General features: G+C 44.9%; 1 protein-coding gene across 1 annotated transcript in view; it reads left to right on the plus strand.

Moving 5' to 3' along the window:
* The window catches only part of slc38a4 (solute carrier family 38 member 4), a 32940-nt gene extending 15119 nt beyond the window's left edge, over positions 1 to 17821 (plus strand). Inside the window, exons 4-16 of the mRNA XM_079294579.1 lie at positions 283 to 398; positions 1474 to 1547; positions 1861 to 1953; positions 2048 to 2129; positions 2234 to 2316; positions 3008 to 3066; positions 3989 to 4237; positions 5043 to 5122; positions 5267 to 5367; positions 8231 to 8355; positions 13288 to 13432; positions 13928 to 14025; positions 14221 to 17821. Of these exons, the coding sequence (XP_079150705.1) occupies positions 283 to 398; positions 1474 to 1547; positions 1861 to 1953; positions 2048 to 2129; positions 2234 to 2316; positions 3008 to 3066; positions 3989 to 4237; positions 5043 to 5122; positions 5267 to 5367; positions 8231 to 8355; positions 13288 to 13432; positions 13928 to 14025; positions 14221 to 14325 (1410 nt within the window). The 3' untranslated portion in view covers positions 14326 to 17821. The remainder of the gene's footprint in view (positions 1 to 282; positions 399 to 1473; positions 1548 to 1860; positions 1954 to 2047; positions 2130 to 2233; positions 2317 to 3007; positions 3067 to 3988; positions 4238 to 5042; positions 5123 to 5266; positions 5368 to 8230; positions 8356 to 13287; positions 13433 to 13927; positions 14026 to 14220) is intronic.
* Positions 17822 to 23755: the final 5934 nt, after the last annotated feature.

Raw genomic sequence — 23755 nt, forward strand, 5'->3', positions numbered from 1 at the left:
GATGAGAGCGCACTGGACATAAAAGGCATTCTGGGGAAATGTTGGCAGTTACGAGTTGAGGGAGAATGGGTCCAGTCAATGAAAGTGAATAACTCGCACTGAGGAACTGGTAGCAACAGCGTAGAAGAACGAGAGGGTGTGTGTTTGTCCTCGTGCGTTAAAAGGTATTTACTGCGACATTTTATTTTCAAAGGCAGACTTTTCTCCGCTGTTAATTGTGTTGTCCTCACACACATATCTCTGTCTTTCTTCCCTCCTTCTCTTTCTCGTCTCTCCGAGCAGCATCCCGGCCACACCTCCTTCGGGATGTCCGTGTTCAACTTGAGCAACGCCATCATGGGCAGTGGCATCCTGGGCCTGTCCTACGCCATGGCAAACACCGGCATCGTGCTCTTTTTGTGAGTACCGCATTCCGACGCTTTCCCGTCTTTTTTTGACACGTCGTTCCTTACGCCTCACAATTGTTGACACCGTCTTCTTAAAATGAAAGCCCTGAAACAATCTACAGGCGGCGTAGTTAATTAACACTGGTTTCAGTTGCACAGCCATCCTTAATTATAAAATTGCAGACTTTGTCGGGCTATGCTCGGGCTAGGCCTTAAAGACAGCGAGCCAGGGCCAGGACTGGAGCTTTTGTTAAATGCAGGGCTCTACTGGGAACCACACTTTTCAGACAAAACTGTGTAATTTATAGAAAGGGTTCCCAGCCGTGTGTGGCATAAGGGTCACTTCTGATCGTTAAAAAAGGACCACCGTCCCAAATAAATGAACTTGGCTGAAAAGATGTGTGTTGGATGTTAGATTGAGCAGCCCCCCTCTGTTCGTCAGCTGTAATGACTCAATTCAATATTTGGCTTACCCTCACCCATCACTGCCTGTCATTGAATGAATCCAAATTGAATGCGTTTAAATTTAAAGGCCATATTTCCTCAACACACACGTTGGAGCTTTTCCTGGCGCAGGGTCTGGAGCTAGCTGAAGCAAAACACATGTCAATTGAAATCACCACCTAAAACACAGAGCAGCTCTGCAAACGTTTGAACTCCTGCACCATGTGCCTTCAGTTCCTCTGCCAGCTCCGCCTGCCCCGTGCACATGCGTTATTAGCACACATTGGTGCCCTCCAACATCCGACACCCCGCTGTCACTCTACACCCCTCAATCCCACCCATACAGCCCCCCTCTGTTCGTTATCCATGCCCCTGCTGCCTGGCCGCCTCATGAGCTGAAGCCGTGGAGAAATATTGCCATAGCTGCTGAGAAATGATAGAAAAGGGAATTATAATGAACTCCTGCCATCTTCTGTCAGTAGAGTAAACACATTTATTTTCCGCACCACCAGCACAGAGACCGTCTCCACCCTGTGGACTTTTTCTCTTCCTTCAAGATACCAAAGCTGACTTCATGCACGGGTTGTTTAAATGTTTCAATTTTTGCACGAATGGCAGACATTTGCTTTCCCTCTCTGTGCAGAATCCTCCTCGTCGGTGTGGCCGTCCTCTCCTTATATTCTGTGCATCTGCTCCTTATGACAGCTAAAGAAGGAGGTGTGTACTTTAAGTCAGCTTCAGATTGATCACCAAATCCTGCTGCACAAAATCATCTTCATTCTTCAGACTTTTCTCTGATCTTTGCTGCTTTTTTTTTGTAAATGACTGTTAATGTCCAATGCTTTCACCTCTACGGGCCTCTAAAAGTTATTCAAATGGAACAATGTCTTTGACTGAACTGAGTAAGAACAGCAGAAGTGACAGCATACAATACACCTGATCTGTACTTCCTGCTACTCCCATTGTCTCTGCTTCTGTGGCGATGCCTGAAGTGTTCTCCATGACCAATCAAACTTCTCCGTCATGACAGGATCCCTCATCTATGAGAAGCTGGGAGAGAGAGCATTCGGTTGGCCTGGGAAAATCGCAGCGTTCGGATCCATAATCATGCAGAATATTGGAGGTATAGGCAGTGAAGTTTGTCTCGGCTTGATTTGCGAAAGCTATGTGCGAGTGTACTGTTTGAAATCCTAAGCGCTCTCCGTCATGTCCTGCAGCCATGTCCAGCTACCTCTTCATTGTGAAGTACGAGCTGCCCGAAGTGATACGCGCCTTTCTGGGTTTGGAGGAAATCTCTGGGTGAGTGTGTGTGTGTGTGTGTGTGTGCTTTTGGAGATTCAATGTGTGCAGTGTGTACAGTCGAGACCCTGAGCTCCTTTTAACCTCATGTGCTGTGCTTGCAGTGAGTGGTACCTGAACGGGAACTACCTGGTGGTGTTCGTGTCGATAGGAATCATCCTGCCCTTGTCTCTGCTCAAAAATCTGGGTAAGGACTCACTTTGCACCATTGAATTGTATGTTCAACTATTTTGCCACGTGCTCTGTAATTCAGATACTTTTAATCCTGCCACTGACTTCTAAAAGGCGGGATCTATGTTCCTGCAGCTGTCTGTAACCGCCCAGTAATGCAACACTAGTGGAGCCCTTAGTCAGCACTCGCAGTCGGAGTTACAGTAACGCAACACTGCCATGAAGCCTGCAGTCAGCTCCGCCACCCAGATCTGATTTATGAACGCGAGGATCAGATCCGCCTCAACTGGCTCAGCTCCAGGATTCTGCACACTAAGCCCAATACACAGGTTATGTAATTAAAACAGTTAGACATAAAGACGCAAAAAGCATTAAAGCCATGTGTCGAAGGTTTAATGAACAAATGCCGAAAGAAATTAGGATTCCGGGGTGTGCATCCGTTAGATTTGCATTCCTGGGTCTTAGGGTTTGGTCACCGTTCCGTCTGAACCCTAAAGGCTTCACTCACATCCGAACTGCCGCTCGTATCAGAATATCGATGTTATTTGAGGACGTGGGTCACAACTTACAACGGGATGTGACCCACGTCTGAGAATTGGTGTTAGAGCAGGACAGGTGAGAGGTGGCAGCGTACGAATAGCAAACTGTTGCACAGTATTACATGAGTAACTGGTGCCGTCGTCTCCCCGATGCTTTCTGCTCTACAGGCTACCTGGGCTACACCAGCGGCTTCTCGCTCTGCTGCATGATCTTCTTCCTGTGTGTGGTAAGTCCAACACAGCACATGTGTGCATCTTTAACGTTCTTGTTCGGAGTTCATGGATACCAAATACTTTGGTTTGATTGTGCTCCTTGTATAATCCTCCTACAATATAATAAAATATATTGATAAAACAGTCCTTCCATGTGCCCCAAGTTGAGCTTCGGAATATCTGTTACTGCACTAGAATTACTTTAGTAGTCTTTAGCTTGCAACACAGTTTTTATATACAGTATATTTAGTTTTTACAGTGGAAATCCAGTTTTTTTTTAAGCTGGCTTGGGCCCAAAACTGCTGCCGTGGTCCGGGCTCGGGTCAGGCTTGCACAGAACTATGTGGCTTCATATAAGGTCAGGTCTATTTGTTGGCCCCTATCATAGCTGTGGCCCAATGACTAAATATAGTATGATAAGAAAACTTTCTTCTCAGCCAAACGGTTCGACCGGTTTTGAAAATGTCATCAGATTTGTGCTTAGGCCCAGAAAACACTTTGAAATTGAATTTGCGAGCACAAATGGGTTAGCTACTCTTAAAGGCACACCAGGCATTTGTCCACAGCACATCTGCTAATAAGATGTATTAAAGCTGCTCTTTTTGTGATTTTAAGAATGGATAAAATGACTACGTGTATGTGAAAGAGGTTGCTGTTGTGTGTTCACAGCTTGTTTCTGCTTTCCCCCCAAATTGCCCCAAAAAAGAAAATCAGTAAATGCAGTTTCAACGACAAAGCAGAAGAAGATTGTTAGCGTGCTAACTAGCTGTCATTTGACCCAGTCCAATATGGCCACCACAGGGTGTGGTACACTGTCTGAGTGACTGTAAATGTAGAGCTCGCAAATACGCTACCGCCACAAAGCTAACTCCTGTGAAGTGTCATTGTATTTTGTTTTAAGTGCACCAGTCGTGACTTCATATTGTTCTTTCCCAGGTGATCTACAAGAAGACCCAGCTGCCCTGCCCTCTTCCCTTCTTTTACCACCACTCGGCCAACCTCAGCATGAACGCCTCGGACATGCCGGGGCTGAACCGCACGGCGCAAATGGATTTCTCCCGCTCTGACGTCTCCCCGGCGGTGCTCGGCAGCCACGACGCTCACTCCTCCACCGGCGTCCACGTGGAGCCCCACCCGGACGACGAGGAGATGTGCACGCCCAAATACTTTGTCTTCAACTCACAGGTGAGGCCGGCGGTAGCCCACAGGTTAGCTTGTAGCGCTAGCAGAGAAACCTTTGTCCAACTTGCAGTGTTGTGTGTACGTGAGCTCTTCTTAAATCTCAACGGCAGAAGGTTAAAAGGGTGCGACTCGTGAAGTGTTTGGTGAAGGTGTGTCAATTTACGCAATGGCTCCTTCGTTTACCATTTGAATCAGTGAATGGCAGGATTAAGTCTCCTTTTCTAAGGTGAACTGTTCAATGGGGAGAAGGTTGTTCATTGTTCATCCACATGAATACTCTACGTTTGTCTAAAACTATTCGAGACATTTGGGCTTACACACATCCTACAACCAAGTCCAACAGAAGCAGAACGCTGGCAAAGTTGGGGTTTTTTTAGGGTGTGTTTTGTCATTTTTGTGTGTGTGTGTTTAGGGATTTGTGTCTGCGCTCAATTGATCATAAATCAGCATCGGAATATGACATGTAGCATTATGTTCTCATGAAGTTAGCTGCGTGACTCAGAGGTTTTGATTTTCACAGCGTTTAGCAGGGGAAGCTGTAGTTGTACCGTCTTTGACGAGATGACGAACAAAGCAGGTACTCATCTTGTTGTGTGCTATTTTTGGGGGCTTTTAATCACATGCCAGCTGTAGCTTTAGGAGTTCAGGCAAAGGATAAAGGTTTTATTAAGGGTTTTAAAGGGAACAGTGTCCTCTGCGCTGTGAAAAAACAGCACTATCCATTGTTAGGCGTTTCTTTCCAACAGCTACGTTCTGGAAGAATGACATCACATAAAACATTTTTCTGCTTATTTTTTTTTCTCCCAAGACGGCATACACGGTGCCCATCCTGGCCTTCGCCTTTGTCTGCCACCCTGAGGTCCTGCCCATCTACAGTGAGCTTAAAGAGTACGTGAGAGCCGTCTTTTATTTTGAAGTTGAGAAGAAGCTCAATCTGCATGTCATTTTCCAAGATTCTCTGTACTGCAAGTCTCGACCCGATAGCTTTTAGACGCGATGTGACCCGTCTGAATGCCTGTGTTGTTTCCACAGTCGCAGCCGTAAGAAGATGCAGAACGTCTCCAACCTGTCCATCCTGACGATGCTCATCATGTACATGCTGTCGGCACTGTTTGGCTACCTCACCTTCTACGGTAAGGGCAACCAAACACAAAAGCAGCAGTGTACTTTGGGTGTTAGGCTGCAAAGTACACTGCAGTCAGTTATTCTGTGCAAAAGGCACGAACAGACCGATAGTTAAATGATACCAGTGCTTTATTCTAGACCAGGTGTTATGATGTGGGGTGTTTCACGGACCCAAATGCAGACTCAGACAGCAAAGTTCAAATTCAAAACCAAGGTTCGTTTATTTCTCTCAGTCAAGGGAAAAAATAGGAAATGGACAAAGTCAATAGGAGGCGTCTCCACGCCTCTGCCCGGTTCCAAGCCGGAGAGGGACTAATCCTGTGGAGCGGCAGACGAAGCCAACAGGCAAACTGTCAAACGTCACTACGGAGGCGCGTCCTCACGCTCCGCTCGAATCCTTAGCCGGGAAGAGTCCGGTCCGCGTCCGGCAGGCAGGCTGGATCGTCTGTGTGACACCCGAGGCTCGACACAGGAACGCCAAGACTAAACAGTTGATCTCCGAGGAACGAACTGGAAGGCTTCTACGTACAGGTGAAAACCCGAGGCTCGACACTGTACGGCAGGCAGGTTGAAGAAACGAGAGACAACGTTAGTAACGGGTCTTCAGAGAGTGAACAGCGGGACTACTCACGGGTCGGAATACCAGGTAGGTAAACCGACGGACTGACAACTGGGATGAGAGTGACAGGAGTATTTATGTCAGCTGGAGGCGATCACCGGAGATGAGGCACAGCTGTGCCTACGGAGAGAGGCGCGGCAGTGGGCGGGACTCCTAGGAGGACACTACTGAGGGAAATACAGCAGAGTTAGACACAAATCCTCACAGATCCTCACAGTACCCCCCCTCAACGGGAGCCTCCCGGCGAACCGCCAGGCTTATCGGGGTGCAGGCGATGGTATGTGCGGATTAGCTCTGGATCCATAATCCGGGAGCGAGGAACCCAGCATCGTTCCTCCACACCATACCCCACCCAATCCACGAGGTATTGGTAACCCCTACCTCGTCGGCGGACATCCAGGAGACGGTTGACCGTGTAAACCGGACCGCCTTCGATGAGTCGGGGGGGTGGAGGGGGTTCGGCCGGAGGGTTCAGAGGACTGGAGTGAACGGGTTTGAGCAGAGACACATGGAAAACAGGGTGGATCCTCATGGATTGCGGGAGCTTGAGCTTGACCGGGTTGATAACGGAGACAATGGGGAACGGGCCAATGAATCTGGGAGAGGGCTTCCTGGATTCAGTGCGTAGGGGTATGTCCTTGGTGGAAAGCCAGACCTGTTGGCCGGGAAGATAGGTGGGGGCGGGTGTGCGGCGGCGATCAGCCAGACGCTTGTTCTGTTCGGAAGAACGAAGTAGCGCGGCACGAGTCTCTCTCCAGACTCTTCTGCATCGGCGCTGGTTGATCTGGACAGACGGGACGGAGATCTCGACCTCTTGGCTGGGTAGAAGGGGAGGTTGGTAGCCAATGGAGGCCTCGAAGGGGGAGACACCTGTTGCCGTGGAGGTATGGCTGTTGTGTGCGTACTCTATCCAGGCCAAGTGACGACTCCAGGACGATGGATTTGCCGCCGCTACACATCGGAGCATGGCTTCTAGCTCCTGGTTAAGCCTCTCGGTCTGCCCATTGGTCTGGGGGTGAAAGCCGGAGGAGAGGCTAGCAGTGGCACCGAGGCTGCGGCAGAACGCCTTCCAAACTTGGGAGGAGAACTGAGGACCCCGATCAGAAACAATATCCATAGGGATGCCGTAGAGTCTAAAGACATGTTGAACTAACATGTCTGCGGTCTCGCGGGCCGACGGGAGCTTGGGAAGGGGAATAAAGTGAGCCGCCTTGGAAAACCGGTCCACGATGGTCAGGATGACCGTGTTGCTCTCGTGGGGGGAAATCCGGTGACAAAGTCCAATGCCATATACGACTAAGGCCTGTGGGGAACCGGCAGAGGTCGTAATAGTCCGACAGGGGGTCTGTGCGAGGCCTTGTTGCGCGCACAGGTGGTACAGGCTAAGACGTAAGCTCGGGTGTCATTGTCCAAAGATGGCCACCAGAAGGTGCGCCGGAGCCAGTTGATCGTACGTCTTATCCCAGGGTGGCCGGAGAGACGGGAGTCATGAGCCCATTGTAGGACCCGGGAACGGACGGAAAGGGGAACGAACAGACGCCCTGGAGGACCACCTCCTGGGTCTGGCTGGGTCTGCTGAGCCTCCCGCACTGCAGACTCTATCGCCCAGGTGAGGACCCCTAGGACACAGGCGGGTGGAACAATTGTGTCTAGCGCTGGGTTAGCCTCGTCTGGGGAAAACTGACGAGAGAGGGTGTCGGGCTTGATGTTCTTACTCCCTGGGCGGTAGGTGATGGTGAAGTGGAAACGGGCAAAGAACAGAGCCCAGCGGGCTTGGCGGGAGTTCAGTCGCCGGGCAGAATGGATGTATTCCAGATTTCGGTGGTCGGCCCACACAATGAACGGGTGGACTGACCCCTCCAACCAATGTCTCCATTCCTCCAGAGCCAGCTTGACGGCCAGTAACTCCCGGTTGCCCACATCATAGTTCCGCTCGGCTAGGGGTGTCAAACAAAGGTCAGAACCAGGTGACTTAATAAAGTATGAAAATTGCAGAGAAGTCATTATTTCAAATGTTTCAATAAAATGCACTGCTGTTCCTTGTTGTCCACTGGGGGCTGTGCTGTCATTATCAGAGTGGCAAGAGAAAAGTGGACGCAAAGATAATTATTTAGCTTGCTTTAGTTGTAATGGAATAGATTCTGGAGATTTGACATTGACACGAATATTTGAACTTTTGCTTTTCCACTCGCTTCTGTCTCCTTTTGTTCACCAAGTGTTCACATTTTTCCTTTGTCTCTCCTCCAACACAGAAAACGTGGAGGCGGAGTTGCTCCACACCTTCACCAAGGTGTATAAGTTTGACACCATGTTGCTGCTGGTGCGTTTGGCTGTCCTCACCGCCGTCACGCTGACTGTCCCCATCGTGTTGTTCCCTGTGAGTAACATCTCACACAAACACACACTCTTGTTGTCTCTTAAAGAACCGTATAAGTTTGTGTAGCCGGTTTTCTCGGAGGAGAAGCGGGGGGGGGTAGTTAGGTCAGGAAAGCAAAAGAATTGGCCTCTTTCATCTCTCTCAGCATTGTTGAATCGAACAGCTGTTATATTTAGATTCACGTCAGAGCGCAAGAACATGCTGTGCCGACACACACAAACATACACCACCCTAGTAATTACGTATCTGGCCGCCACGGCCCAACCGACGCCAACCAGCTTCTTGTTAAACCATTTATTCAGGAGCACTTTACTGCCACTTTGGGTCATTCTGCACACAGACTGTGTTTTGTGTTCGCTTTTTTGCAGTTGTTTTCTGGTACGTAGCTGGGGGTTTTTTTTCCTAGCAGTTCGGTAAGAAAATAAAAAAAAGAACACGCTGTTCGGTTTGGCACTCGACCTGTGTCGTCATCTCAGATCCCAGAGCACGCAGGCTGAGGTCGAAAAAGGCCACGCCTCTCACTTACACCGAGGCACACGTAGAGATCTCAACAGTAAAGCCTCTTTTACCTTTTGTTTTTTAGGTTTTTTTTGTCTGTTTCCCCATTTTCTCTCAAGCTGGGGTCAAAGGTCACCGACTTGTCCTCCCAGTCACATTCATTGACACATACGTATGCACACTCCTCTTCTTTCTCGCCCCATATATGTGCACGGGCTAATTTTAGCTTGGCCCTTGTCTGACTTAAGGAGCACAAAAATGGCCGCTGGCCAGAGGAAATTTGCATGCCCTGTTTTAGCTTCCATTCACACACACACGCACACACACACACACACACACACACAAACAGATTTATGTCAAGACATACTAATTTGTCAATCATTTCTGAAGTGGCTGCAGGCGCAGAAGGTGGCCACCGGGGGGCAGCAAAGTAATTGACATTCAGTCACAAGAAAGTGCTGACAGAGAATGATGCAGCAATGACTGCATGTTATGGCTGGACACAGCACACACACACATTGATAGTTACAGATTATAAATATGCACACTTATCTGAGCGCCTTTATATTCACTGTCTTGTATCTAAAACACACACATTCTGTTCGATTTAGCCATATAGCTGATGCTCCCGCCCCCCATATCCCCCCAACTAACACACACACACACTCGCCGCAGATACTGCTGTCATTTCAGTATTGTGGTGGGGGGGGTGAGTGAGGTTCGCCCTCTCTCCGCAGTGGAAGTTTACAGGCTCAGAGTGGACAGTGGAAAAACCCTCACTCTTCAGGGAGATAGAGAGGCGGAGCCACTGAGACAGGGGCTGAGCCGGCATCACAAACCACAGCCGGGGCTGCACAAGCCTATAAATACAAATAGCACTGATAGAAGTCTGCATGTGGATGTGACTCACAGATAGTGAGGAGCAATCTAGTGTCTGATGGTGGCTGTGGAAGAATGCCTCAATTCCATCCAGGAATATTAGAGACTTGCACAAGGATGAATTTTGCAAGATGTGTCCCTTTTTAATTTTGTACATATGGAAATCTATCAAAATTGTACAAGATTTTCATACGTGGCATGTTTGTAAATGTGGTTACAATTTCACAGTGTGTTCAAGAGTTCTAAACATTTACGTGAAATAGGCCACACCTCTATGAATTTAACAGCAATATGGTATGAAAGTTAAAAAATCTTTCAAAACAGAACTAATATTTGGGCCTTCTTGATATTCTCCCACGTGATACTTTCTCAGGAAAAAACAAAAAGGCAAACCCATAGTTAGTCTGGTTAACTGCAAACATGCAATTACATGCATGTGTCTGTCTGTTCCTTTTGGTGCGGTGCATGTCGATTGGCGAACGACAAAGGCAGAAACACAGCCAGGGTGAGGCGTTCCTGTCTCCCCTTCCTCGGCGTTCCTGTCCCCCTCAATTTACCGACCGTCGCTACCCTTGCAGTGAATTAAACGGCGTTGCTGTAACGTGGTCGGAAAAATTGGCGACCTCGGACGTGCGTGAGGCCTCGGATCAAAAGAAGTACTCGATCGCACCCTTTGCCAACTTTCCGTTTGACATTTGAGAATCTCGCCTTGAATCCTACTGACCTTCATTTCGCAATGGAAATGCTGCCTACCTTCAGCGAGAGAGATTAACATTCGCTTTGTCTGCTGCTGTCCTTGGCTCCAGTGGGGAAGTGTTCTGTGAGAGAGGGGAGACTTGGTGTGTGTGTGTAAGTTTGGAGATATATGTTGAGGTGTGTGTGTGTGTGTGTGTGTGTGTGTGTGTGTGTGTGTGTGTGTGTGTGTGTGTGTGTGTGTGTGTGTGTGTGTGTGTGTGTGTGTGTGTGTGTAGTCACGTGAAGGATAGATGCTAACAGAGGCCAGATCGCACAGGGCTTTGCCAGGATCCAGTACATAATGAAAGGGCTTTATGTGGAGTCAAACATGCCCCAGTTCTCAGGCTCCAGCTGGCGATTGAAACCATGGGAGACGGCTGCAAACGAGCCGATTAAACGAGCCGATTAACAGCACCACCATCACCTTTGTGTCGCACCACCACGTAGTAACATTTCAGTCTCAGCGCTTGCCTCTGAAGTTAGCTGGTTTCTCCCTACTTACTTTTTACTTTTTAGTCTTGAATAGTTGCGGTTAGCTAATCTTGCTAAACCTTTGCTGTCTGGTCGGTAGACATTTTTTATTTTACTTTTATTTTATTTTATCTTAAATTTAAAAAAAGTGGAACTATCTTTGGTTTTCACGCACATAACAATAACGCAGTAAGGACATCACCATTTCATACACTGCGATAAAAGTATGGCTTGTTAATTAGCTAGTAACAACTTGCTAGTAACAACTAGCTAGCGTGCTATTAGCAGCATTACTCAACCCACCGTTTGCTGTGTTTATCCCTGCGTCAGCTTAAATTTGTGACAATATTTGGACAATTCAACTTTTAATCAGTGTGCTGATATCATCTTTCTGTTGCCTTCCAAGGACGCTGTTAAAAGCTTCTTTTGACATTTCGGTCCCTCTTTAAAGTAACGCACCCTTTATAAAGGGTTTGTAGAGTGTAACAAGACTTTAGTAACCTTTAGTTGTAATACTAATGCTTTGCAGATCAGTTATAATCATTAGCCATATCTGCTGGCGTCTGCAGGATTATAAACATGGATTATGACACTTTTTGGGTTGCCAGGTTTTTACTGTTGTTTCTCCTCCTCGTCAATAGAGATGGATTGTGGATTGGTCTAACTTTAATTATCATCAATGCACTGCAGCTCTTTTATTCAAAGTTAGAGGCAATTATAGCTCATGCATGTAGTTTCATTTCCCGCCCAGCATGAAATATGTTATATTTAACCGCTGTCACACAGCTGCTTTTGCTTTGAAAATACTAGAGCACTTACATACATGCACGAATCTCGACTTAACCTAACCTGTGTTTGCAGCACATGGTTTGTTGTTATCCGCGTCTTTTCGCAGAACAAGCTTAAATAGCGATGATCTAAGTCCCGGGTTTGTCGCTAACTGGCTGAACCCAGTTGTCGCTGGCTCAATCTGGCTGCCTACAACTAGTCCGTCCACTTACTGTGTGTGCAGGCCTCTGACAGGTAAAGAGTCAGGAGCTAGAAAAGTGTCCAAACATCACACGGTAAACTCCAAAGGCTTTGCACCAGGTAACAGTTGGGTGCTGAATAGTTTGGGGCCTTGGAGAGAAATGCCGCGTCCAGGCTCTAGGTTTCCAAGCCGGGCCTGATTAGGCAACAGCTGGTGGGAGGAGGGGGCACAGTTGTAGAATATGAGGAGAGATGCAGTTTAATCATTGTCTATATCTCCCATACGAAATTAATTAATAAATTTTGGCTCGAAGTGGAGACACTTTTTTGGGGGGAGCGAACAGTGAAGCGCAGAGGCCATCCCGATGCCTCCTCACAGTCATGATGGAGGTCACCTGGTTCAATCTGACAGCGCAGAAACTCCAGTTAAAGTGATGTATTGTTTCCCACTGTGCCATGCTAACTGGATGTAAATCTTGTGCTCAAGTCAGACTTGAAAGGTTACAAAGACGGCATGTGGTGTTCCACCAGCAGCGGCTCTGGAATGCACATGCTTCATCCTGTTCAGGTTAACTCGATGCAAAAGTTACTTTCACTTAAACTCCATTTGCGTCTCTTATTTCATTCTCATATACAAAGTGTCGGCCAGAGCTGTAATTAAATGTGGTGTCATGGCGACTGGTGAGCACTGATCTCCCTTGATATGGGCGTAGTAAGTTAAAAGAGGAAACAAGATAGAAAAAGAAAAAAAGTGTGAAGACACACCTCCCCCCCTGCAGGCGATCCCGCCCTCCTCTCACTGCCGGCTGATGCAATCCCGCGCTGCCATTACGCCGTGGGAGATAATCACCCGTGGCTTTTTCAATGGGCGCCGTAAGCACCGCCCCTTGTTACCTTCCCCCTCTGTGGCCTGCGAGCCGAAGGAGCCTCAGGTTTCACCTGATACCCGCGACCTTTCACCAACTGGAGGCTTGAACAAAGCTCCATGTGGCTCAGCAGCGCCGGGCGTCTTAGCTGGGATCTCTCCTGGTTCTCTGTGTTACACAGACACACACACACACACTCACACACACCTACACACACGATCACACACACTTGCCTCATAGCACTTGACACACTTCAGTCAGTGGCCAAGTTTGGGAATCAGCCTTCGAGCACAGGCCAGCAGACGTGCAGACTGTTGTTTGTACGCAGAAAAGTAAAAATGCTGAGTTTAGTGGTGGACTGATACCTTTGAAGTTACACGTTCCCCCGATCTCAGTCAGTTGTTGGTGAACTTAATACAACTTTGTTGTGATATAAATGAACCACTTTGTCTGAATCCATATGATGAAGATAGAGACTTCAATATCAATACTATGTGGTTTCTCTCCCCCCCAGATCCGCTCCTCGATCACCACGCTGCTGTTCAGCGGGCGAGAGTTCAGCTGGATTCGCCACATGCTGATCGCCGCCGCCATCCTGGCGTTCAACAACTTGTTGGTCATCTTCGTCCCCACCATCAGGGACATCTTCGGCTTCATCGGTGAGTCTTTGACGCACACGACAGGATCTGTGTAACAAATTATATCATAATATGATGAGGAGGATTTGGTTTACAGACAATACAACCACATATCTATATATATGTATATATATATATATATATATGACGAATGACAACATTGAGTCAGGCCGTTCCGGGCCCGACTTCAGGTCAGGGGTCGTTTTATTAAGTAAAGATGTTGGAAGTACAGAAGCTTGAAGTGTCGGGTCATGTCAGCTTGAGTCCTTTGTGACTACTGGATCTAAACACTCACATTCTCGCTGCCAAAACTCGGAAACACAGGAACTTACAAATAACGTTAAGCGGCAGCGTTTTCCCACATCAACGTCGCATAGCTAAAAATACCAGTTCTCCATGGTGTATAACTATTCATTTAGAATTACTTATGGCGGGGATTTACATGCATTGTTTTCCTGTCCACTTAAAAGTTGCAAACCAATTGTCTGAAAACTACAATTCGCTCTTTTTTTGCAGGTTCCTCTGCAGCCACGATGCTCATCTTCATCCTACCTGCTGCCTTTTACATCCGCCTGGTAAAATCAGTGCCGTTCCGCTCCCCGCAGAAGATCGGAGTAAGTGTGATGACACACACACACACACACACACACACACACACACACACACACATACATACCACATATCATTTTTCTCACTCTTTCCCCCGAGGGGCAGATAACACTTTCAAAACGTGACTCGTCAGAAAAAACAGCCCCCTCCGCTGTGCGTGATCACACATTTAATCTGTCTTCATGTCTCTCTCCCCTCAGGCGACCGTCTTCCTCATCGTGGGAGTCATCTTCATGTGTGTCAGCCTGTCGCTCATCGTCCTCGACTGGGTCCACAACCCCCCAGGCTCAAGCGACGGTCACTAAGCCCCCTCTCCCCTCCTCAGATTCACATTTAACAGTGCGCCCCGTTCCCCACCCAGCCTCAGCTGGTCCAACATCTGGGAACGGGGTTCATCAGTGGTTCCCTTCCCTTCTCCAAATCACAAACGTCAATCATAAACAAATAGACATAATGTGCTGCACCGGGTTAAGACATCTACAGTGTACTCCCCCAGAGAATATCTGGGGGATATCAGTTCTTTTAGTGGTTTTGTTTTTTTTATTGTTGTTGCTGTAGAGTTGTGGATTAGACAGCACAAACCCGAGAATCAAAATCCAGAGGGTGGGGGGGGGAACAGGACTCTGGTTTAATGTGCCACCAACAGTGTGAAATCAATCACACATACTGTACAGCCCTCACCGGAAGCAGATCTGTGAACTGCGGTTTTTTGCAGGGCTGGAAAGACAATGCGAGTCCCTCAGTCCTCTGTGTACTTGAAGGAGACAATCGGAGGTGGAGTGTGTCGTCCTCCATGAAAGAAGGAGCACTTCTAGCATTACGTTTCACTTTGTGTGTAGAGCTAGCACACATACGCACACATACAGGCTTGGTGGAAACACATCTACAACCGTATTTTCGGCTCATCTCAAAATGGTAAAAAGGTAAATTGGAAATGCAATTAACTCGTGTACAATCGTGTACTTTTATTCAGGAAAGTTGTTTTGCTGCTCTGCCACACGTTAACAATCAGAAGCGTTGCCAAAGTCTACATGCACATACTAAAGTCGATCTGGCTCATACACACTCAGTATTACCGTCACCGAGGGATCTGAACCTCCAAGATGTACATCATTTAGTTTGTCTTCTTAAAAAAGGGTTGTACTAAATATCATACGTATACGGCTCTTTTCCATCCAGGTGTTATGAAGCTAAGTGATCATTTCCAACATTTATTCGGCCTTTCATCTAGGGCTATACGTTTTTTTTTAAATATGCAGATTACATAATTTCAATTGGACAATTCAATAATGAATTACATTCAACTGAAAGCCAAATGTGAAAGAGCCAACTCAAAATCTAGCTGAGATTGTCATGAAATATTTTGAACTCGTGCCATACAATCCTCATGCCTTCTGACAGAAAAGCCTGACTCTCTCCAAATGTAATGTAGCAGACACCTTATTTCTTTGTAATATTTTGCTGTGAGTTAGACGAGAAAGATTAATACCACTCATGTCCGTACGCTAATTATGAAGCTAACGTTACAGCTAGCAGGCAATTAGCTTGGCACGAAGACCGCTTGCTAACTTTTCGTTTTTATACGATGGTTTTCATACAAATTCAACTAATGCGACATAACGTTTGCTAAAGCTTTAGAGGTGCTGCTTAGTGGATTTTCACTTTGGGCCCCCCCCCCCCCGGGCTAGCTGTTTTCTCACACTTCCAGGCCTTTTTGCGAGGCTTAGCTAACGGTCTCCGGGTGACAGGTTCATCTTTAGCATACTGACATGAGAGTCGTGTCAATCTCTGCAGCAATTGAATAAGCTTCTTTTTTTTCCAATGTCATGAACAATATCACACACACACTCATGATGCAACAGGGCTAGCTTAAGTATTGATACACGCAGAGGATGCGAGTCATTTTTAAAGTGCAAGACTGTAAAACCAGCTCAGAATCCAATTTTTTTAGTAAAATCCTAACATTAACTTTAAAGATGATTTCTAAAACAACATTTTGATGGATAACGTTTAATTTAGTTCTTCAAGAAAATTCAGACAGTGTTTTTTTAGCTGTAAATTCACTTATCTGTTTTGCTAGCAAAGCCAAGGCCACATTATTGATCTCAGTGGACCGATTATCACGTAGTAACATCATTTCAGTTTTCACTCCGTTGTACACATAATCAAGAATCAGATCAAATTTTTAACAATGATTGATTGTTATTTTAAAATTGTGCCTTTGCATTGTTCTCAAAAAATCTCAAAAAATCATTCACAACAACACCGAAACCTCATTTCACCTCCTCTCTCAAAAGCCGTTACCTGTCGCCAACACATCCAGCCAAAGTGGATAACTATTATAGATCCTTTGCAGATCTATGAACATGAAACAAATTGATATTTCAAATGAAATAGTGTATTATGTGCATGTTTTTGGATTACAAACATGGTCTTTTTGGACAATTGTATATGCTCTGTAAATAATCTTTATTATATGGTACACTGACACTCATTGTGAGTGGGTTGTTGGGGGATTCTGCCTTACACGTCTTCTGCAATCCAGTTTGTTTTAGTATATAAATATATATAACGTGTATTCGATTTTTTTTTTTTTTTTTCTCTTGCTGTGTAACAGTAGTTTTGTTTTCTTTATTTGAAGCTTGTATATTTGTCGAAAATCTGGTCTATATATCCATTTTCATGTTTTATTGTTAACTCCTCATATCAGGATAAATTAATCAGTTGCCTACTTCATAACACGCTTTTCCCAGAAGTCTCAGAAACTGTTGCTGATTGGCTCCTGCTGACCAACACTGAGTTGAAATCACAGCCATTGTTGAGCAGTATTGCTGTTTTGTTCGAAAAACAATTTCTTGCATTATCACTTAATTAACAGAAGCAAGACGAGATTATCCAAAGTATTTCGTGAGCACACTACAGGAAGGTTTTTGAAAGAGCTCGTGGCTCTCCTGCTATTCATTCTGTGTTTGTACAGCTCTAGAGCTCTATCTGGACACTCGTACACAGTAGTTCATACATAGTGGCTTATCATAGTGTGGTTTATGGTGTATATCACCGCTATCAGAGAAAAACCTTTTCAGCCCCACTTTTGCTGCGGTTTTATATCTGTGACATTACTTGAACTGGAGATTTCCACCGGCCTTAAAGTCAGCAAGCTTCATGACTGAAAGGGTCCACGCAGCCCCTTCGGGACCCCCTATGAATGTTCAACAATGGATTGTTCCCAGTTTGAAAATCTGGTTCCCTCGCTTTTATATTCTTCATGAATGTCGGCGGTCAACAGCTTCATCTCTTCCTCAGGTTGGGTTTCGTCTTTTTTAAAGTGCTCATTTTAGAAAAGACGAGACGCGACAAGTTTTTACTAAAACAATCCCAGCACCACACCTCTACCACCCCCCCACCTTTAGTATCTCAGGTATTCGGTCTGGATGAATGTTTCTTCTCACTTTTGGACAAATCTCTTCACCTCTTTTTGCATGATTGAGCCGAGCTGTACAATGTTGCCGTATTTTGTGCTGGCGTAGATGAGAAGTCGTCTTGTGGATCTATTGAAGCAGACAAGTCCCCAGCTAACTTTGACAGTGTTCAGAAAGGAGTTGTACAGAACCACCTGCCCTATTTTTAAATGGACCTCTATCCGTGGAGAAGCACTGGCTCGATGTTTCTGCTTGTGTTCACAGTGTCTCTGCTTCCTGTGGATCCGGCCGAACAGAGTTGTAATTTTACCCAAATAAAAGGGGATGTTTTTTTTGTATCAGTGATGCTGTATCATTATGATGAACAATAAAAATGTGAAATGAAAAACTTTGTGTTTTTCTATTTTTCTTGACTTTGGAAGAGATTGTACTTCACAATAAAGCTATATTGATTTTAAGCAAGATAACACATTGTTGAAATGCATTGATGGTATGGGCGTAACATTATAAAAGTCTCATTTCGAATGTGTGTATAACTTTCTACATTAAGCTTTTTTCTCACACCAGGGTTTACATAACAAGTCTCTGTACAGATTGGCGTCTCGGGATTTAACCAAAGCCATATTTATGGCGTACTGATCAGATGATGTTAGGCCTCTAGAAATAAAATAGATTATCCTGCTTCAGTGGGGTAAATTCCAGGAGTACGGCTACCGTTAATAACCTACTATCTGTGTGGGAAAAAGCCTTGGCAGCAGCAATCTGCAGAGATTTTGAGCCAAAGCAGCCAGCCGTGGGTCGCATAGTATTCACTGGAAAACTCTTAAAGAGCGCTTGGATTAGAGAACCAAAACAGACTTTAGCAATTTGGCAATTGTGAGGAATAAAATGGAAAGCCGATTATAAAAAGTTCCCAGTGCATCCGGCCAACAAATAGTCCGGCACCCTGTAGAACAACAACGAGACGTTGTTACGCTTATGAGACAACGCGTCCCTCAGTGAGCTTTATGGTCCGATTTTTGTTACCTCCAGACAGAGCCAGGTATAGCCGTTTCCTCTCGTCTTTTATGCTAAGCTAAGCTAACTAGCTTCATATTTACCATGATACATGGGAGAGGTATCAATCTTCTGCATCTAACTCCCGTATTCCACAAAATGTCAAGTTATTCCTTTAACGGGAAAGCAACAAATAGCGCCTTCTGTATTCTATCATCTAAAATAATGGCCACTCTGACCTTTTCCATCCGTCAAGAAAAACACAAATGGGCCCTTTAGATGTTTTTTCTTTCCTTTCTTTTCATACAGACAGAAATTGGATGTAATCTGCTGCACCCAAAATAATGCTCAAAGCTAAAAGATGCCATTGCAGTGAATGCTGTGCACGTGCAAATCATAACAGTGTGGGTGATAATCCCGTCACGGTGAAGAAGATGAAGGACTCTGGTTAACATGCTGTTATATAACACAGAATGAATTTCCATAACAGCTCAGTGGAGCTCTCGCTGGATGAGAGCATCAGCTGAATGCTCAGAAATGTCATCACAGCTGAACAACTTTGCTAAATAATATGGATTAACACCAGGAAATGGTTTTTAGTGCGTGTGTGTGTGTGTGTGTTTGTTGTTGGACTGGTGTTATGTCTGTGGGATGTGTCTGGTTCGACATTATTCTGCTCAGTCTGCTGGTTCAAGCTGATGGCCTCATCCTGCATCTGTCAAAGGGGCACACATGGCAGATCACCTGAACACAACAACACACACACGCACACACACACGCACACACACTTAGCAAAACACACACTCATAAAACACGTATTGTTCAGACAGCAAACAGGTTTCAATGTGTCAATAAGCATAGGGTGTTTCTTATAGTCATGGGATTTTCCAGGATCCTATCAGCTTTCAGTGTACAACACACACCCCCACACAGACACAGCAGTTTAATGTCACACCCCAAGGCCTCAAGGAAGGAGGATGTAAATAATGGGAAGAAAACACTGCGGTGACGGTTACAACCGACAATACGTTTTTTTAAAGCTGTTTAAATTACTTTAAAAATGTCACATTTTAAGGAATAATGGGTCCTTGCCAACCTCCGATGTTACAAATAAATGATGTCCTTCATTCCCAGAACCCGCAGTATTAAAAAGATACATTCTTTTAAAGTGTATAACATCTATTTTTCTGTCTATTACAGTGTAACCAGTCTGTCTGTATACTTTCACAAACATTTCAGTTTTTCTTTGTTGTACTATATATTCAGTGTGGGGTAGGGTTCAGGCCACCTCCTGCCGGGTACATGGCAGCTCCTCTGGCTCTCAAGAGTGTCAGAGATCAGAGCCGGCTGTTTCATTTGGTGTGTCTTACTGGAAGGCGTTGTGTGGCAAGGTGGCAAAGATGGCAACACGGTGATAAAAAACACGTTCTGGTGTGAGAGGGCAGCCGTCCCAGCCAAAGCCACACAACCCAACACAGAGGGGTGGTCTTGATTCTGACCACTCAGGACGGTTTGGGACACCTTGGTGATAACGTCAAGAGTGTAACAGTGCAGCAGGTCATGGGTGTGCCAAAACAGCTCAAATACAAATCTCCCTACCTTCCTCAAAGGTAACACGTCTATCTCAGTAAAAAACAAAGCTCTGACCGACCAGGACCTTCTCTTCTTTCATCAGCTCTGTGCTCGTCTCCCGTTGTGTTGGAAAATAAAGCAAAGTTGTTGAAACCAAGTTTTTATAAATCATTGCCTCTCATCTAATCGCTCCAGTTGTTTAGTTTCCCAATCTGAGCATATCACACCCTTTTCCAAGAATATGCAGAACGTTTGCTGTGTTTGCAAACACTGAGCTCCAACTCTGCAGTTTCATATTTCCGTGTGAAACAAACTGATATTATGTACAGCATGGTCCTGATTGAGCACATCCCATTCCTCTGCGTGTTCACGGAGTGGCATTCGTCATTTACCCTCAATTGTCTTGAAGATAAAAAGTATTGAATTGGCTAATGTAAAACGTGACCTTTAATAGAGAGTTGAAGTTCTCTTTCTGTGGACCACCACGGGACCTTCATTCGGATTGAAAAAATGTACCGCAGTCAACGGCAAGAGAACCATCATTTTTGGATAATTTTCCAAGTCAGGAAAGTTGTTTTGTCGAGAAACTGATGTAAAATACAAGGCTTTTTGTGCTTGAAACATGGCTAAGTTACATGCCCTGCTAGCAAGCCACGGTAACGGCCATGTTGATAGCTTAATTTTTTCACCAAGAAAACTTAGGTGCGGTGTACCTCAAGGGTCAATACTGGGCCCTCTTTTATCCATTTCTAATTAGTAGATTGTGATGTGATGTTAGCATGCTGACATGAGCATGTAGCTCAAAGCACCTTTTAGGCTACTTAGCACAAAGCTACACAGAGCTGCTAGCATAGCTAAAAGAAACTCTTGAACTGATTGACCTACTAAGCCAATATGTACTATTACTTTTATTTAATTATTTCATACAATTCTGTTAATTGTTTTTCTCTCATCTACTTTGTGACTATGTTAAGAAAAGTGCTCCACTAATTACGTGTAATATTGCTGTATTATTTGGTCTTTGGTCAGTTCTTGTCATAAGGATATTGTACAGCAACTAGGCCGGCCAGTACTGAAATAACCCCTTGATGATTGAACAAAGCCCTCTGTCCAGCACTGTTTTATCTTTACTGGTTTATTCTAATCACCACTTTATGGAGCTCACTTCGAGCATTTTACAACTTTAACTGACTGTTGTCTTAATGTTAACAGTTAAAGTGATGGCATCCTTGTGATCACTTCCTGAAGATAAGATAAAATCCCACGCTGTCAAAACACTTGTTTTTAGTCATCGTGTTTTTTTTCCATAGAACATTTAATAAATCCCAGTGACATGCCAAACAAATGAGACATCTTGTGCTGGAAATTATCCCTGTTTTCTGAACAGATTGTACAGTTCAAAGGTCCCTGCTGGAGGAATTAGGAAACGCTGTGATTCCCAGCATGAATGTGCAAAAATATAACCTGATTCAGCAACAATCATTTTTTGAAAGATGTTTGATGTTGTTTTCTTCATTGGACTGTTGTTTTGTCCGAGAGTTTCTACATGCTGATGAATTTATTTCCCAAGAATTGAGATGTTCCCAATCACCAGGGCTGCAGTCCATCGACATGTAAAGACACAAAACACCAGTTGAAGAGGCAAATAAAGAAGAACGCACGTGGGAAAATAGTATCTTAACCAGGATCTGTGTTACCAGTAGACTGCGTTGCTGCTGTTAATGCAGTTTTCCTTCATTTAAAAAGCTGAATCTACAGCTGATTAAGGATTGTACTTCAGTAAGAGTTGTACTTGAGTATTTCCATACTCCGGACAAATTCACTTCCAGTTAAGTCATTACGTTTTTGCTAAATCAAACACGATCAGTATCCTGTCTCTTAATGCGACACATACCAATGAAGTAATCAGAAATATTTAACATCAGCGCTTTTCTGGATCTTTTCAGTTGTATCACGCACGTCCTCAGCAGATAAAAAAGGCAACATTTTAATTCCCAAGATTTAAGAGTTTAGATTTGATGCATTCTTTTGGAAAACTGTATTTGATTTGATATTTATGTAGTGATCTAAATATGTCAATTACACATCTGCTCTCTCTGTCAATTTTACTTATGAAGATGTTCCCATCTTCAAGAATGTTGAGTTCTTGAGACTTTTTGTTCTTATGAAGCTTCTCCAGACATTGTTGGATATTTTAGAGATGTTTGGCGACAGAGACCATATTAAATAACCTTGAGGCGAAGACAATATCTTTGAACATTCCATGAAGGGACACGGATTTGGTAGAATGTACAGTTGTCATTTAAAAAGGCTTAGTCTTGTTATTTTTATGAAAGAGACGTTCACAGCCAGAAGGAAATATGTAAGTTAATGTACAAGCTGGGTCAAGAGACTCAGACAGGGTCAGTATGGCATTCATAATGTAAATCCACAGAGCGACAGCGCCTCGGACGGCACTTTATTGAAACAAAATCCTTCAGGTGATTCAGTGTTCTGATAACCATGACTCGGCACAATCTGCTGAGCTGATATGAAAAAAAAAAAGATAGTTGACGGTGGAGACCGGAGAACAATGGGCGCCAGTGTGTTCATGATTTGTGTTGATTTGTGTTGTGTTCAAAAGTCACAGACAAAAGAAGGGCTTTTATTTTGGTGACACATTAAGTGCTCTGTGCTGTAGCGTTTCTGCAGCATCTTCACAAGTATCCCATAATGCGCCGTGTGCCCCAGGGCACATGTGCACTTGAATATGGGGCGTGAAGATAGAAATATTTTTCACCCCCAGGTTGTGTGGAGTGAGATTCTCTAACTTGGCACTCCTGTGGCACACTGTATGTTACATAACTGTGCCACAGACTGCAGAGCAGCACCCGGTAACCCAGCTTTACATTCTCACTCCCCCAGAAACTCAAATCAGCACTTTGGCCCACTGCTGAAAATCCAGTAAAAGTTGAAATGACAAAAAAAAACATGGCAAAGCCAAGCTTATGGTATGAGGGAGTCTGGAATAGATCATCACTTTGTGCAACGGGGATCCGAACGTTAACTTTTTGTCTCTAACGTTATGGTAACAGCTGCTTGGTCTTATAGAAATTCATGAAATGACCCAACCTCTAACCCGTGCATCAAATTGCACAATGTGTCACTTTACACGTGTTTCTGTGATATAACACGCTGCTGATATGCCAGCTAACCTGACCTGGCATGCATGTTCTGTGAGATCTGCTGCAGGTGTTGATGCTTTTACACGTTCTTTTTTTCTCTTCCTTTCCATTGCAACATAACTGCAGGTAGACATGCTGTAACGGTCTGCACAGTCACGGGTGGATAGTGTTCTGTTCTGTGCCACGCGGGACAAAATGCTATCCGGCATTTGTCTGAGACACAGCAATCATTTACAGAGCTTTCCAGTCATAACTCAGGCATGATTTGGTTAATGTTTTTGGAAACAGGAAGCACCCGACCATGTGGGAGTCAGAAGATTTGAATGAACTGCTTGTTAGAAAATCATAAAAAGCTTGACTCAACATTAATCAGCATACCATATCATTAATATTTTAGTTATCAACGAGCAATAAGAGAACAGCGTTTGACTGCATATGAAGCAATTCGTCTTGTCTCCATCAGGATCTTTCTGCTTAAAAATGCTACTAGCTACCGTTCAAGAGCAGTTTTCTACCACATGGGTCACATGTGGCCTCTCAGTGTATTCACACCTGGCTGAAAATGAGGTCAGATGAGATTAGAA

The sequence above is a fragment of the Melanostigma gelatinosum genome, assembly GCF_949748355.1.
Source record: "Melanostigma gelatinosum genome assembly, chromosome: 22".
Lineage (NCBI taxonomy): Eukaryota > Metazoa > Chordata > Actinopteri > Perciformes > Zoarcidae > Melanostigma > Melanostigma gelatinosum.